The 18,898-nt window shown below is 37.9% G+C and overlaps 1 protein-coding gene across 10 annotated transcripts in view; it reads right to left on the reverse strand.

Annotated features, from left to right (window-relative positions):
- Nucleotides 1-18,898, reverse strand: part of adgrb2 (adhesion G protein-coupled receptor B2) — a 394,590-nt gene that overhangs the window by 141,972 nt on the left and 233,720 nt on the right. For all 10 annotated transcript variants that reach the window (XM_053231516.1, XM_053231523.1, XM_053231522.1 and 7 more), the window contains 3 exons: nt 15,934-16,009; nt 12,556-12,658; nt 5,792-5,835 (listed from right to left, as the gene is read on the reverse strand). In XM_053231516.1, the coding sequence (XP_053087491.1) occupies nt 5,792-5,835; nt 12,556-12,658; nt 15,934-16,009 (223 nt within the window). The remainder of the gene's footprint in view (nt 1-5,791; nt 5,836-12,555; nt 12,659-15,933; nt 16,010-18,898) is intronic.

Consider the following 18,898-nt stretch of genomic DNA (forward strand, 5'->3'; position numbering starts at 1 on the left):
CTAGAAAAGCCCTGACTCGTTGGATAGGTTTCATCACAAACTTCAGCATAAACAGCCTCAGTATTCAAACTCCTTATCTGGAGCACTTTAGTATGTCATTTGTGGAGTACACACATATGTTGTTCTTCTTTTGGCTGCTTCTGTTAGGGGTCGTCACAGCATATCATCGATTCGGATATTTGATCTGGGACAGTTTTATGCCAGATGCCCTTCCTGACGCAACCCTGCCCAATTTTATCCTGGCTTGGGAGCGGCACTAGGAGTGTACCGCCGTGTGCTGGGGTCAGTTCCCTGGCCAGGAATCGAACCTGGGCCGCAGTGGTAAGAGTGCCATGGCCTAACCGCTAGCCCTCCAGTGCTTTAAACAATATTTCAACAATTCTTGCAACCATCTTCAGTAACCACTTTGTCATAGTTAAGGTTGCACTGAATCCCTCGGGGTACTGGAAACCTACTATGTACACGCTTATTAACACCAATTAACAAGTACATGCTCATTAGCACCAATGTTTTTGAGAGGTGGGAGAACTTGATGTACTGTAAGGAAAACTGAAACTCAAAGACAGTAATCAGAGCTCAAGATAGAACTCTAATTCCTGTGAAGGCAGCAACACTCCACCCTTTGAAAAGGGCTTCTTCAGTGGTACTTTGATGGTTTATTAGATAATTAAGGCTTTGAATGTTCTCTTCATGTCTATGTGGGTTTTCACCAAGGTTCTCCAGTTTCCCCCCACCTCCCAAAAAAGTCAGTAAGTGAAATGTCTACACTAAATTGCCCCCTTCGTGTATATATATATGTATATATATATATATATATATATATATATATATATATATATATATATATATATATATATATAAACCCCATCCAGAGTTTATTCCCACCTCACACCCATTGCTCCCTCAATAGGTTCCTGATCCACTGTGACCCTGAAGAGTTACTGAAGACAAATGAATGAAAGAATGGATAAATAAGAGTAAGTTTCCCCAGATGATCCCCAGATGATGAATATATATATAAGGCTTCTAAATTTTCAAGGAGCGTACCTGTTGTGTCACCATACCACCCTTCTCATAACATATTTTTAATTTAATATGAGCATTACCTCTGCAATGTTATCCTACCATTTCTGTAACCTGAGTTTTCTGCTGAGGTCACTATATTTGGGTGTAAATTTCTGACTTCGAAGCACAACGGGAACATAACTATAACTAGCAGTGAATCATGGCTAAAATTACTCACCTAACTTAGTAAGACTAACTGCTTTAAGACATCAATAATTGTTCGAGGTCCCAAAAAAAGATAACATCTTCATCCTCAGTGATTACCGTCCAGTAGCCCTGGCATTGGTGATCATGAAATCATCTGAGCATCCAGTGTTATCATTTTTGAAAAGAAACACAAGCCCCCATCTGGATCCAGTGTGGTTCGCCTATAGGACCAACTGGTCATTGGAGGATGCAGTCAACATGGGCCTCCATTACATCTGATCAGCACTTTTTGTGGATTTCAGCTCCACCTTCAATACTATCATCCCTGAACGACTGCATGGCAAGCTTCATCAGCTAGAATTCTCACCTAAAATCTTCCTGACAGACAGGAGTGCACCACTAGGGTGCATACTCTCTCATTTACTATGCTCATGATATGCAAATGACTACATTTCTATTGAATGCAGAACTCATCAAGTTACCACTGTAGTAGGTCTCATAAAGGGCAATGACAAGTCTGCCTACCACAAGGGAAATAGCATAACTCACAGTCTGCTGTGTGAGCAATAACCTGGAGCTGAACACTCACAAAACTGTTGAGATGTGTATCAACTTCTGCAGCGGCCAACCACCGTCGCACCCGTCTCTGTTTATTAACAGCACCGCTGTAAGCACTGTTGAATCTTTCAGATTTCTGGGCTCCACTATTACGAATAGCCTCAAGTGCTAGGAGAACATCACATGCTGAGTCAAGTACAACAGATGTTCTTGCTGAGGCAGTTGAGGAAATTCAATGTTCAAAACTCAAAATTCAAAACTATTCCAATTAATTTGTACTGCTGAGAAGATCATCAGATACCTTCTCACTCCCATCAATGTATTGTTCACCAGCAGAGCAAGGACATGGGGTGAGAAATTTGCTAACAACCCCACCCATCCAGCCAACGATCTTTGGAACTACCATCAGTCAGGTGCTACTGAACCATGAGAGCTCATCATCTTTCCATGTTCATACTTACTTCATCTGTGCACTTTATGACTTACAATTTATTAATACCATATTTATTAGACACCATATTAAATCTGGGTTACATTAACCTGACTTATGTTTATGTTAGATTTCCATGGCACCAATCACACTGAGAAAGGCATTTCTGTGTTCTGTGATCACATAATGTATTAGTGAATAAAGTGTGTTGACAGATTAGATCAAATCTGCAATGCTAATAAAAAAATTAGCAATAGTACATGTACTCTTGTTAAAGTACTTGAGTAGAGTTCAGTGTAATGGCCCTTTTTTGAGTATAATTAAATCATAGCACTTTGACTTTTATTTGAGATTTAAAAAAAAATAAATATTCAACTTCATTATATGTATTTTTTTAATCACCATTACAGAGTGAAAAAAAAAACAAAAACAAAAACCAGAAGACTGTAAGCCAATTAAAAGGCATTATGTGAAAATTTAAACAGTTCAATTTCAAGAGCCAATCAAATTAAAGCAGTTTCCTGCTCAATGCCTACACTTCAGACACCAGAGACTTACACAGCAGCAGTAAAGCAGCAACGTCTGAGATAGTAGAGACAGATGAGCTTCCCTGGCCCAATACATCACTTATTTACTCATACACAGTGTAAGTAATTTTCTTAATCACTAATTTTAGTTTTACTCAACTGAATTACTACTACAGTAGGACTACGTTTACTCAAGTCAGTGAGTGTTGTAATCTTTCTACCACTTCTTGGTGCTGAGATAAACTTCCTCATTGTCCCATAACATTAGCTAACACAGCTATGAGGCAGCATGACAAGGAGGATCCACTGAACTGCTGCTTGTTAAAGGTGTATTGTTTGTAGGGAAGTATATTAGGACAGTCGATTATCTGTTTAAATAAGAGATTATACAGTGTGACCACATAAAACACGAGGATATTGCATTTAATGCAGGCCTCTTTTGAAAACTGCTTATAAGCAGACACTGATATTTTGAAACGTGTGATATTGGCTTGTACAGTTATCATACTGTGAATAATCTGATTCGAATGAAAAGCACAATTATGGCTTGATTATGCAGAGGCAGATACGAGAGGCTTCACAATTGTGAGTCTGGTACAAGAGAGAAAGAAACAATACTGCATGCACACACACACACACACACACACACACACAAAATCTCTCTATACACACACATGTGAGAATCTGCATACACACACACACACACACAGAGAGAGAGAGGGTAAGAGAGATGATCCTCATTATGGTAAAAAGCCGGCATCAGAGGAATTGTTAAAAGAAAGTGATAATTGCATGAGAAAAAGATGTAAATTTTAAAAAAAAGAACAATGGGAGAAAGAAAAATGATCACACTCACCATGCATTGCTAAAAGACCCAGCATGCAACACCATAATCAGGATAAAAATCTTAATCACAGTGCTGCTAAATGATATTCCTGACTGATCTGGAATTTCATTTGGCGAGAGATGTATGAGGGTTGTGTGTTAATTGACTTTGCAAGATTGCAGATAGAGAAGGTTTTCTCCCTCAGTAATTACCTCCTGCTACAGTTCCTCCTCAGCCAGGTTCGGCCTGGTTCTGTGCCGAGTGGCCAGAATTAATTTAGCTGGGATGTTTGAGGGGTGCGCCGACATGAAGGTCTAAATTGTCATAGCAACTTGGTACATTGTGACAGATTTTTTTAAATGTCACTGCCTATTTTTGTAAGACCAATCCTCTTAAACACGTCAATAAAAAAAAAAAAAAAAATCATAGCCGCTGCCCTAACTATAACCTAATATTTAAAGTTAAAATCCACACCAAATATGTTTATATTGAAATATCTGTGACATGATTAGTGATTTTGGGGCAAATTTGTTGGCTGATGCTGTATTTTCATTACTCTTGTGAGAAGTTAGTGGTTGTGTACTGCACTGACATCTCACCACAGTACTAACTAGCGCAGTTATAACGGCATTTATTAGGAGAAAATATTCAGCAATCTCAAACATAACTAATAACAGTCATGTCACAGCAATCCACAAACTCCATTTCCCAGCAGATCCTGCGGCCTACAAACATGGCTGTTTGACTACACTCCCCAGAACACACATACAACCCCGTTCACAATCATCAAGCTTCTGATTGAACAAAATGGACAGCCACACACACACACTGGTACTCTTAAAAACAGACTTTCATTCATTCACACACTGAAAAATATACGCTCAGTTTTGTCGTCCTGCACCTGACTATACCAAGCCGTTGTTTTGACTGTTTCTCTGATTTGACCTGATCTGTTTATCATTGTTTGCCTTTGACCTGCATAGTTAACCCTGTTTGCTGATCACCTGACTTTTGCCTGTCTGATCCTGAACCTGCCTTATGGTTTTGGAATTACATTTTGCTCACCTGTTTTTTTCATTAAACACTGCTTTACCTGCAATTACATCTGTCTTCGCCTCCATTTCATGATAATGACAGTCAGGTTTTGCTATTAGCGTCAAAAAACAAAATAATTTTGTTCTTTTCTCACTCACTGTTTTCCAGAAACATTTAATGTCATACTAATTAAACAATAATCCAATGTAGAAGTAGTGGATACAGCAAACATTGCACTCAAAGTTCCAGAATATTTACGCTAAGTTACGGCAGAGACTCTGCTCGGCTAGTTAGCGATCTAGAAGAGAGAGAGATGAGATGATAAACACGATGGCATTGACGGTGGTATTAGTATAAAAGTTGAAGCTTTGGATACTGATCTGTTTGAGCAGAGTGTACAGATGAGGAAGTGAGAGAGGTGGACTGAGTAAAGGACTAAAGCTCTGCTGCATCACTCTCTTTAGGTAGTAATGAAGGATAGTCAAATGGCATTGTGGATAATGTAGAAAACCATTAAATGAAAATAGATGAATTTGATGATGAAAGAAGTTTAAACCAAAGAAAGTTGACTCGGAACTTTATAAATCACGGACATCACTGAAGATCACACGTTATTTATAAAGATGATAAGTCTTTCAGGGTGGATTTTTCCTTTAATATAATATCACTGTCTTTGAGAATGCACTATTTTACACAGACACTGCGACCTTGAGTTATACCTTCATCATACAGTATATTTCAATATTTTACATGCTGTTGCAACCCTACATGAGTTCAAACATGACACAGTAGGTCACAGCTCACATTAAAGGTAGAGTCAGGAAGTAGGTGAAAGATCTGTAGCAGATAAAGCTGCAACGCTACAGTATATACAGTACATGCTGCATTATAATGCATTTGAAGTCTGATTTAGTGACTCAAGTGGAAGTGTTTCTCTGTGTGTCGTTCTTCCATTGTGCGGCAGGACAAGAAAATAGGAACCCGATTCCCACACAATAATTTAATTAATACCATGTCAGAGATTTCATTACCATAGCTCCCGATTTTTAATAAATGTGGAAATGCAAACACGTCCCTTAGACACTCTAATAAGACTGAATAAACACAGATATGAATACAAAAGGCTGTCAGGGATAGCTTCTACAGCAACTGTGTGTGTGCATGTGTGTGTGTGTGTGTGTGTGTGTATACGAGCAGACTTACGGGTTGGTGTGGTCCCACACAACACACTGTGGCTGTGATGTGCCCTTTAGGGAAAAGACAGAGAGAGCAGAAAGAACACACTTAGTGCTATCAATGAGGTTTCAGGCAGATAATAATAGATGAGGTGACGCTAGATCCTTGAACATCTTTTCAACACCGGCTAGTCCTCAGGTGTGTCAGTTTGTCATGTCGCATACTAAGATGGCAAATTTTCTTTTCTTTTCAATTATTTTCTTAATTGATTTATCTATCATTTTTTGTAATTATAAAATTAGTCATTTTTTAAAATCATAAGTATGCTGAATATTTAAGATATATATATGTATATATATATATATATATATATATATATATATATATATATATATATATATATAGATAGATAGATAGATAGATAGATAGATTTATTTAAATCTATCTATTAGATTATTTATTTAAATCTATCTATTAAACAAAAATATATTTTTAAAATTAAAATGTTTCAATGATAAATTCTAAATAAACCATTAGGAAAAAAACACAAAGTGATATCAAAAAACTCTTGGCCTTCAACAACCTAACCGGCTTTCTGATTTATCATTCGGCTCTGATCGCCATCTAGACCATAGATGATTCATTAGCAAAACTCATTTAAGATTAATTGATTTGCATGACTCCAGGTTGATTTGTTCAGTTCCAGGCCAGTGTGACGCTCTAATCAGGGTTCAGTCATGCGTTCCTCGGTGACACACATCACTGGTTCATCATTGAATTGACTGGCATTATGAACTAATCTGTCCGAGCTCCAGCTCTGCTCATTATTCACAACTTACTGACCTTAATGACATAATAAACTACGCACAACCTTGATGAACCAATGAGAGAAAAATAATCACACTTCTGGCTGAAACTGCAGTCACGCTTACCATCTCAGATAGACTCTCTTTCTCAAAAAAATCTAGCTAAAGAATATTGCTAAAGAATTGCACACACAGACCATGATGCATCTGAGCAAGGAACAACAACTCCAAATAATTTTACTCGTAGGAATTCTTTTTATTTTTCTCCTACGATGCTGGATGCTAGACACCCTGTACATTCCACTACATTTATACACTACTTTTATAAGTATTTTACTTATGTTTTACAGGACTACATATTTTAGTTGCATTTTACAGAGTATTGCTATAAAAAAAACGCCACACCAGTTTTTAAAATTTTTAGATTTTACTGATGTTTTAACTGTTCCATTGTCATACATTGTTTATAGACACCTAACACACAAATGTGGGAGTGCTAAATATGGAGGTGCTAAAATGAACAATGAGCACATCAGTGACCGAATCAACGGGTTGAGTCGATGGGTGACAGTACTGAAAACCAAAGGAAAAAAAAGAGAAAGTAAGCTACAGACTATGTAGCCTATATAATGTATTAAGCCAATTCAAACTTGTTGCACTTTTCACTAATTATCTGAAGCTATGTTTTTTTTTAGATAACAATAATAAAATAATGGAAGAAATGAAAAATGGAAATTAAGGTTCTGTTGCTGCTTCGGGTAAGTACATTTGTCACCTAGTTTTACACTAACCCTAAATACACTGTATGTTTTACTGTGTAATTACAATATAGTCACAACCATTTTACAGGAGCTATGTAGGTATAAGGTTGCTGATACCTTATTATCTGCATATTATGTTAATATTTTGCCAAAATCCACATTTAAAGTATCACACAGTATTTCATTTTACTGCTTAGATTTTTTTAGTGTCTATCTACTATCTATAGTTTTTTAGTGTCTATCTACGATCTATAACTATCTATTTGTGGCCTGTCCTGTGCTAATTGCTATTGTGTGAGTTAATAATGTGTGAGCACTGATGGCATGCTAAAATCACTGAAATCACTTTCACTTAGATCTGCTGTCACTAACAAGACCCAAACCACTACACGAGTTGATGGATATAGATGAAGCCTGGCTCTGTCTCCATGTCCCAGCAGCCCCTCTGGGTCAGGCTTGATGAGGCATACTGCCTCAGAGCATCTCACCTCACCAACATCTGTGGCCACATACTACCTCCCACCCCCTTCTGGCCAAGCTCAGATCCACTCAGCTGCAGCTGACACAGGACCACTGCTGAGCCAGGCATGACCTACTATTTCCTGGAGGAACTGCGAAAGGTTGGGGACGTGTGCACTCACACACACAAACACACACACACATACACACACACACACTCAGTCCCAAAATTCTTGCCAGAGGTATCAGGTGAATGTTGCTATAGCAACCTTATTCTCAGGGGCGGTTGAGGGCTTAAAATGTCAGAATTCTCTCCTGATTTTTTAGCCGCAGTTGCAGCACGTTAACACAGGAGCCTCCATGGTGTTTACTTATTTAGTGGTAATATGTGATGTACAGTACTGGAGGTTTTCTCTCCTACTATTTTCATGTGAAGAATGAAGGTGCATGTTAGTCTGAAAGTCACTGCCAGGAAGAAAAGAAAAGAAAAAAAAAAAAAAAAAAAAACACCACTACCTAAATATGCAGAGATGCAATAAAAAGCAAATGAAATAAAGTATGATGGTATCAGATAAATACATTATCATATAACAAGTCCTGAGGTTGTATTCATAAAGAATCTCATCACTAAGAGTTCTTCCAAGGGGTAATAACAAAGACTTTCTCCTTAAAACCTATTCAAGAGAAACCTTTGCTAAGGATTAAGAGAATTACGAGAAATGGCAGGGTTGACTCCATTGCTATGGATGACTGCATGCTTGATAAATGAATACTGACAGTGATTGGCTGATGTGGAAGCAATCTGCACGGTAAACTCATAACTGAAATCCCAACTGATATCCTGATTTCATTAAAAATTAAATAAAATGACCATGCTCATTAACCTGAACGTGCAAAGGTCATTAGTAACTGCCTCAATTATATTAAGCTGCTACTTTGCTTATATTTTGGGAAATAGAACCAACTAAATTCGTTAGAAAATATCAGAGAAATATGTGAGCAGAATTAAAAAACAGTACCATGCACATCTCTAGGTGAGACCAATTACATACTAGAGTGAAATAGTGAGGAGAACTGAGTGAGGATTTCACATACCATGCTAACAGTGCTGCTATTTCTACCACTGGGTCCTGTCCCCCCAACACACACACACACACACACACACACACACCAAGCATTTTCCAGAATTTTCCAGTTGTAGGTTTCATATTTAGTTGACGCACACAAAAAAAACGTCTGATTTAGACCACGCCCATTTCAGTTTTAAATCTGAATACAGACACATGTATGGATATTTAAGCACTAATAACGACTATACGTTGTATACATAGTGTGTAAGCGTTTGGATTTTTGTTTTTATGTATGAAATCATTTTAGATTTATTTTTTACGACTGTGTCTTTGGATTTTACTTTGTTACAACACAGCCTGCTACTGCACCAGCCAATCACTGTCAACATTCACTCATGTATCATCATCCATAGTTATCATGCTCAACCTCACCCATATTTTTTTTTTTTGCTTAGGAATCCATTAGTAAAACTTTCGCTCAGCAGTTTTGTAAATAATTTTTTAGAAGACATTCTTAACTAGAAAGTTTTAGCATCAGTAATGCTCTGGGTGTGAGTCACACAGAACAAGCATGTATAGGTAGCCAGAGTGAAGTGCATTAAGACTATATGGCCAAAAGTATGTGGACAGCTGACCTTCACACTTACATATATGTGGTTCTTCCTCAAAGTGTTGCCACAAAGTTGGAAGTACAGATTTGTCTAGAATGTCTTTGTATGCTGTAGCATTACAATTTCCTTTCGCTGGAACTAAGAAGCCCAACCTGTTCCAGCATGACACTCTCCCTGTGCACAAAGCGAGGTTTATAAAGACACGGTGTGCCAAGATTGGAAGAGTGGAAGAACTTGCGTGGCCTGCACAGAGCCCTGACCTCAACCCCACTGATCACTTTAGAGATGAATTGGAACGGTAATTGTGTGCCAGACCATCTCGCCCAACATCAGTGCCCAACTTCACTGATGCTCTTGTGGATGAATGGACACAAATCACCACAGCCACATTCCAAAATCTACTGGAAATTCTTCCCATAAGTGTAGAGAATATTGTAACAGCAAAGGAGGAATAAATCAGGAATAGGATGTTCAACAAGCACATATTGGTGTGATGATCTAACCTTTGGCTATATAGTTATAGGTTAGATCGATGCACCATAGTATACAGGCTGGATATACTCAAGCTTTCTGATATCTTTTTCTTTTTTCTTAAATGTAATTAAATCTTGAATGTACTTCTACGTTCTACTGAATGTTCATACATGTATCAACCAGTGCATTTCTCTTAGCACTCGGTGCACATTTGAATATTAAATACTAAATAAATATTAAATAGAATTTTGCTACTTCACACTTGGGTGTACTGGCTATAAAAAGTGACTTTCAGTCATTGTACTATTGTAATCATGTTTTACTTCCTACAATGCAGCTGTGTATCTTTCATCTTGCTCTGCACTCACTTCGGCACAGCTTGACCATGACCGTGGACATGACTCATGGTGAGACCCACGGCACCTAAAACAATCTGATTAACTGCCTCCCAGTGATATCGGCTTCTCATTTGTATAAATTTAAGAAATTCTCAGCTTGCCTGCTTTGTGCTGCTCTCACTATCATCAGAAAATGAATGGGTTGCAGGTATGAAAATGCTTCATGCTGCTGCAGTCTGAATGCAGTCTTAGTGGCAAGGTGAGATTACTGGTGAATATGGCCTCAGATTTTGAATCTGATAGTGTTTTTTTTTTTAATATATTTCTGTTTTTTGTGTGCTGCAAACTATAAAGAAAAAAAAAACACTATGCAAACAAAACAGAGTCTTCAAAAAGGCACACTTTAAATTTATTTTTTAAATGCTTACTAGTAAAGTGAAAAAAAAATAGCAGTAAGTGCAAATTTAACTGTCACTCTTTCATGACTTGGAGTTCTGCTGTTATAAGATCTTTATTGAATTAGTTATCAGATTATCTTGCACATACTTTAGGATAACCAATGGCATTTGAAAATGGGATTCAACTTAAATGGAGGTGCAAGTGAACATAGTACTTGATGGATAAGTACACTATATAGCCAAAAGTATAAAGTCAGGCACTGATGTTGGGTGAAGAGGCCATGGGCAGTCTGCGTTCCAATTCATCCCAAAGGTGTTCAGTGGGGTTGAGGTCATGTGCAGGCCACGCAAGTTCTTCCACTCCAACCTTGGCCAACCATGTCTTCATGGAGCTCAATTTGTACACATGGGTATTGTCATGCTGGAACAGGTTTGGACCTCTTAGTTCCTGTTCCAGTGAATGGAAATTGCAATGCTACAGCATACAATGACATTTTAGACAATTGTGTGCTTCACACTCTGTGACAAGAGTTTGGGGAAGGGGCAAATATGGCTGTGATGTTCAGGTGTCCACAAACTGTACATTATGTCTAATTTAATCTTTGTAAAATCCATTTATTTGATGCAATAAATCATGTTGACAGCTGCCACCTAAAAAAAAACCACCCCTGACCCCTCCCCTTCTAATTCTCCATGAAGCATTCAATTCTGATGATCTTTTTAAGAAAGGCTTGATCAATTTAGACAATGGCATAATGGTGGTGATAATGATGATGTCACAGTGATGATACGGTTTCACACTGTTTTATAGTGTAATACATTTATTGTACAAATGTAAAATGTATTTTTCAGTTAAGGCAATCATAACTGTATGCCACAAATCCCCCTTTCCACAAGTGTGGCTCTCACTTGTTTAGTTTTTGGTCCTCTCTCCATCCTATCGTTTGCTTGTTACCCTAATGTGTTCAGCTGTTCTGTGTTTCAATTTGATTAGTTGTCTATTTCTACCCTCCTGTTTGTCCTGTTCCTAACTCACAGCGAAATCTGAGCTTGTTGTTTCTCTTATTGTTTATTGATTCAGTTTTTCAGACCTTTGCTTGTATCTTTGTTTCGAAATATAGATTATGCCTTGTTGATGTTTGTGTTTTGACCCATGCCTGGAAGTTTGACTATGATTTTCAAAATGTCTATAACAAAGCCCACAGTGATACACACTTACATCCTAGGTGCAATACCTGCAACTATGCATGTCTGACCATTAAAACAAAATACTGGATCATGTATCTTTGCCAGAAAAGAATCAGTTTTTATATTTTTTATGCCAAAAATGACAAAGAAGAAGTACTGAAAATGTTCTTATTGCAATAGTGAAAATTCATTATAATGAAAATAAAAATGTAATTCCCACACACATGAGATTGATATATACTGTATATACTATACTATACTTTTATAACTATAATTTTGCCATAATATATCAAGTATATTTTACTAATTGAGAAATCAAAGACTTGCTGGATATTTTGCTGGATAGAGCACAATAACATCTACTATAATATTTAGCTACATGTTTATATTGCATTGACATTTGTGCCAAAACTAGGAGTTTTCCCAGGCTATATGTTCATCACAAATATACGGTGTTAACATGGATTAACAAGCATACAGCATATAGGTCACACATGATGTCAGTCCATGTAGGGATAATTATTTCAAGATTATATAGAGAGATTATTATTAAAAGGTCAGAAGCCTGGATCATGGTAATGAGATATATAACACACACTTAATAACTGAAGTACAGCATGCATTTGCACAAATATTGAACTGTTTAGATGATGTTGATTGTTTGTGTGGAGTGATGGGTTACTTACATTCAGCAGAGGTGCCAGTTCCACCACTACCACTGGCTCGGTGGGTTTGGGTAGGGGACGTACTGTGACGCTTAAAATCTTTGAGCTGATCACCAAAGGATCTCTGACAGGAAAGAACAAAAACACAGGAAGTGATGAGGTAAAATTAAATGAAAGCACATTGCTGCTGAATGCTCAGGGGCTAATTAATATTCTATGACAGCAGCTCTGATAGTAGGTCCTGCTGCAAGGTTTATATGTGTTACACATTACTTTTCTATAGTAAAAACTTGCACAGAGGCTTATATGGCAGATATGGCACATAAAATAACTATATTTGTTATAGCATTTTTGGAGGGAGTCTCTAATGTCAGCACTGGAGTAAGTAAAGTTGTTCCTTCGTTTGGTAATCCTAGGGGACATTGCATTTTCTCAGTAACATGACAAGCTACATTTTTTGCTGTATTAACTTCAAGAGGCTGATGAGGGAATGAAGGTTTAGCCACTATAACATAAGTGATAAGAACAGCTAACTTCACGAGCATTCCACAACATGAAACAAAGCTATAAACTGATAAAAAGAACGATATGTCATTCTTTAATGAATAAAAAAATGTTAGCACTGACAAACTGCTGTGGTATAAGAGGAATAAAACAATTCTGGATGTGATATTACTGGAAAATAATCAACTTTGGATTTGATGGAACTACAGGATATTCCTGTAAGAGCACACCCTGTAATTTTTTATTCCTTACATAGGCAATGCATTCCACCGTGCAGAACATTAAGCTGTCTAGCTAGTTCCAGTTTGCCTGTATATTTGTGTGCGTGTGAAGTTGGGTCAAAGAGGGAACAGCCATGTTTTCCCTCAAAAGAGAGAGAGAGAGAGAGAGCAAGAGCGAGAGAGAAGATTGTGTGCTCTTGGGAGAAAATTAATGAGACTCAAATCTAAACTGAACAAACAGCCACGATCCCATCCATATTTATCAACAAGCAAGCTCCCTCAGGAATATTGACCTGGATGGCAGGGCCTTTCCCTCAACTCGTAAAAGTATACAGAGAATAGAAGAGTATAAGAGAGTGTTAGCCAGAAACAAGAAGTAAACAAGTGTGCAACTGAGTAGGCCAAAAATCTAGATCAAAGTGAGCAGCAGTGAGGACGGGTCTAACTTTGAAGTAAGGGCAAAGGGCACTGATGTGGTTTTTGAGGATGGATTGAACAACAGTGCTGGGGTTGACTGAAACAAGCACTTGGCCTCTTAGTTCATGACACATACCTTTTTTTATTCATTATTTAAACTTTTCCTCTATGCAGCATGAGAAGTCCTGCAGCCCAGCCCTCACTAGCATGCAGAAGGGCCTTGATGAAATTAGTTGCATGGACAAACATTGTGCATAGCATGTCCGAAACGACACTTTCTACCCAGGAATTTAATTAACCAAAGCTGGTTGCATCTATTCAGTTTGAACGCAGATTCTTCTATTCATTCCTATAACGTGCAATGACAGAGTATTTCTGCCCTGGGGATAAAACAGATGCATTAGTCATATCAGAGAAATGGTAACAGAAGGTACTGAGAACAATAGATTGTCTCTTGAGGGATTATAGGATTAAGTAATGCACCGCATGCCAAGTGGTTTATGATGCATCCCCCGGGAGAATATTACAATATAGATAGCATGGAGAATCTTAGATTGGTTCTAGCAGAGGTATGACACTTAATTGAAAAAAAAAACAAATAAACAAACAAAAAAATGCCATAAAGTATTCCTCAGAAGCTGCCGCTTCACATGAAAACACAGCCAGCTGAGGTATTTCAAACACAGGTGCGGCATTGCTTTTAACACTCTCCTGTTGATTTCTGCTAATGAAATAGAAGTGAGAATAACCAGTGTCACATGATTATAACTGCCCACTACAGTCAGAGCCAAATATTTTAATCAACTGCACATTAGGGGAATTTCATTAGCGATTTTCATAGCCACTTTCTTTATAGCTTGCTAACTATCAGAAAAAGTAACAAGCTAGATCAGTTGTCATGTAGGCTAAAGTAGCTGGCTCCATAAAACCTATTTTGGATCCACTTAAGCAATTGTTTTCTCCAGATTACAGCTGTACACAGTAGGAGTTGCAGGGCTACTAATTTTATTAGTCGGCCAGCAAATCAACTTCTTGACTAGCCAATTTTCCATAATTAAAACTGTTTCAGGACATCACTATTTTTAAGCGGTTTTATTTCTACAGCAAAGAACGCATCAAACTGCACTTCAATTAACAGTCATACACAGGCTACAAATTACATTTCCAGCTTTAATGCTTTTTTCAGACTACATGTTAACAAAGAAAAGTAAATCAGTTGGTGCAATAAATGACATCTGCAATAAAATTCTGTCATGTTACACTGCTTAAGCATGTACCAGTTCTTAAAATGCTCTTTTGTGGGTGAACTGGCAGCTCAGATGAAACCGTTGATTCGGAAACTTAGAGCATGCAGCATGTCTACAGCAGCATCTAGGATTTTTTTCACCATGTTCAGTGTCACTGAGTTGAAATGTGCCACAGATCTGACTCTAAACTAGCTGAGTGGGATTGGATAGTGATGTGCAACCTGTGGCTCTGGAAAACTCTTTTTGACACAGGTCACAACCAAATTCCCTCTGCCACAGTGCTGCCACAGTGCTGCCACAGTGCAAGGATTTAATTAGAATTTTATTTAGCCTTAAAGATAACAAAAATAACTCCAGGGAATGGGCAGCAGTGGGATTAAAAAACACACCTCTTACACTCACCTCTACACATGCAAAGTGATATTGAAATGATATCAGAGTATTAACAACTTTCCACAGCTAATACTAATGTTAAAGCTTATGAAAAGCTTAAAGCTTATATATATTCTACCATTTCAGAACTATGAAGGAAATTTCAAAGATGCGCTATAGAGTCATATCGGCGCACTGGAATTGTCTTTTTTTCCATTGCGTTTGAATTGTACATTTTTTTTTACCATGAAAAACAACAGGAATCCTGCAAAATGAGGCTCAAATAGGTTGAAAGATTGGTGCAATCTATTGAGGAAAAGCAAAGCACACAATCACAAGGAGTAACAAGTAAGAGGTTACTAAGGCAGTGGAACGAGGCAAGCTATAGTTATTAACATTAATAGAATTAGTACTATTCATTCTGTATTTTCTATTCATTTCAGTGTTTTTAGACACTTGACAAATATTTGTAAAGTTGTTGAGGTGATTCTACATGGACTTGAATCACATTATAATATAATTTTATGTAAATAATTTACCATGCTCCACCTTTTGCAGAAATTTGCTATAGATTTCTGTATAGTTTTCCAGAACTGATAGTTTTTGCAGGGTTTGTGTGTATTCTTAAGCACACTTACTTCGGTGGTGGGAGAATAAAGCCAAGGGTGCGGTAAAGAATGGCTCCAATAACAAAGTAGGAAGCCTCATCCGATTCTGCAAACAAGACATGAAAAACATAAATAGACTTCTGAAAGGCTTATTACAACAACGCTAACAAAGTAGTGGCTAAAGTAGCAAATAACATTCCCACCATCGCAGATATGCCATATGCCCATTATGCCATCAACAATCATCAAAGCAGCAGCTGTGTCAGTTTAAAACCCTTGACATTCAGGTTCCTTTATCCACTCCTGACTGACAGATGGAGAACAACACACAAGCAGCACAGGATTTAAGAAGTTGTCTGACATAAGGACTTTGAGCCGGTCTGGACAATTTTAGTGACATTTCGAAGACGGACAGAAGGGTTTTATAGATGTGACCCACCAGTCCAGATCTCCAACCTTCTGCCCAATCCTCCCCTGATGCATTTTTTCAGCAGTCTCTCTTCACTCACATCTGTGCTTTTTCGATGTTTTTTTTGGTTCTTCCCATAAACACACTTTTTTCCTCATGAACCTTTTTATCTTTGCTTCCTTGCATGTGGCTACGTTTGTTTCTCTCATGATGCCTTTGGTTTCTTGCCTCTGTTTCTTCTCCATCCAATCCCTTCTTCTCCTGGGACATGCTGAGCTCTGGTGTGGAGCCAAGTCTCTAGGGATTATGTTCAACTGCAGAAAATATCAAAGTTGGAGAGAATTGGCTGCAGCGGATAGACCAAAATGACAGAGGAATAGAGGAGGTGCAGCAGGCATCTAACCATAAGAACCTTAATGGCGAGTAGACGAGGCATAACAGCAACCGACGCCTATGTTTTTGTAAAGATTTGGTCCAGTAGAAGCCAAATTTGATAAAAGCAAGGCACTCAGTTGAATTGAATCAGATCTAATGTCTAATTAAGCTTTAAGCATGGTGCATTTGATTCTCCCGCTTCTCATATTTTCAATGTTCAAAAACAAGCACTATGACTTCTGACATTTGACAAAATGAACCAGCGAATAGTCTACCGAATAGTTCACTGTAAATTTGCAGTGGCAAGGTGCATTGAATCACTGCCTCAAACTTACTGGTTACTGTCTATATGGAGTTTTGCATGTTCTCCTTGTGTCCACATGCGGTTCCACCAGGCTCTCTGGTTTCCACCCACTTCCCAAAAGCAGGAAGGGAGGTAAATTGGCTAGACTAAATTGACCTTCACTATGAATGTGTGTATCCATGGTTTTAGTCCCACCTTATGCCCAGTGTTTTTGGAACCACCTCTGGATTCACCATGAACCTGACCAGGATAAACGAGTTACTGAAGATGAATGATTAATAGCACATAACTGAACAGTAAAAAAGAGTACAGATTGAGACAGCTTTAGCTATCATAACATGTTATACGTTTAAACAGCAAGGGATCAACAATTTAGTACTAAAAAACACCATTGCATTATGCTTCACACCATTTTTGTTCTTTTTTACCAACCAGATGCTGGTGTTTAGAAATGTACAGTCAAGTATAAGGTTGCATATGCTTAGATAATACATGTAAATATTGTATAGCGTCCATATATTTACTGAGCTGGTGTACTTATCATTATCAAGAGCAATATTCATTCATTTTCAGTAACTGCTTTATCCTGGCCAAGGTCATAGAAGATCTGGAGCCTATCCCGGGAACACTAGGTGCAAGGGACTAGATGGGTCCCCAGTCTATCACGGGGCTCACAAATAATAAAAATGTTCAGACAGTGTATTTTAAGATGTTAATAGTGAAGAAAAACAGGTTACATAATTTTGTATTTTTCTCGTTCTAAATGTGAGGTAGCTCCCAAAAAAACATCTTTGCCTTTGCCTTTATAACGTCCTTAATTTCTTTGGTATGCTCAGGTTCAGGGGACATCAACTGGCATACTGCAGTCTGGATGTCAACCCACCAATGTATTTCAGCAGACCAAAAAAAGCACTTGAAAAAATACTGTAGCAAAGCCAATTAACATATGAAAAAACACTAGCTGTAGTTTCAACTGCTTGGTTCAGTCTGCTGAAATACTTGGGTTGGCATCTGTATCACAGACCCCCTTTTTTCCCATATGTTTTTCCCCAATTTGGTCATTTGCCAGTTCCCACCCACAAACTAACTCTCACTTATCACCCAACAGCTACCAACCACGAAAGGTGGGGCAAACACTTGCTTCCTCTGAGACACCAGAAGCCATCTCCACATATTTTTGAACACCCAGAGGAAAGCACTGTCTGCCCTCTTCTGCATACATAAACTCACATATGCCCATGATTGGCTAGTCCTGCTGTGATTGACAGAGGAGAGACAATAGGCCATCCGTCCCACCCAGAGAGTATGACCAATTTTGCTCTTTTGACTCTTTGCCATGGATGGCTGTGGCATCGTAGGGATTGGAACTCACAGTCTTCAATACGGGTGAATGCTTTTTTGTTGTGCCAATCTGGAGCCTCGCAGGGCTAAGGAAAGAGATTAAGGCAGGTTTAAAGATGGTAAATGATGGCAATACAAATATTTAGGCTGTCTCACATTTAGAAAGAGAGATGCAAACTTTTGTCTGCACTTTTTTAATCTGATGTTGAAGTGACAACCTAGCTTGTTTTAAAAAAAAAGTTGGATGTTTAAAGATGAATGTACGTATGCATTTATTCTTCCCATTTCAAGTTAAAAACAGAATAAAAACAAATATTTCCTCTTTCGAGTCCATGACGCTAGTCAAAAGTGATAAATGCTCTTCATTCTCTTAGTTGTAATGTTGAATCCACTACATCCCACCTCACCGCACATTCTTCATGTTATATCTGTTTTAGCTCTGACAGATTGCTTGGCAAAACATTACTTATTCTTCTTGACATAACGCTGTCATGTGCTTCCTTCTTCAAATCAGATCTAGAGACCACAACACTTGACTGCATGTATTTTCCCATAACTAATAAATT

Source organism: Pangasianodon hypophthalmus, chromosome 29 (genome assembly GCF_027358585.1).
Source record: "Pangasianodon hypophthalmus isolate fPanHyp1 chromosome 29, fPanHyp1.pri, whole genome shotgun sequence".
NCBI classification, from domain to species: Eukaryota; Metazoa; Chordata; class Actinopteri; order Siluriformes; family Pangasiidae; genus Pangasianodon; species Pangasianodon hypophthalmus.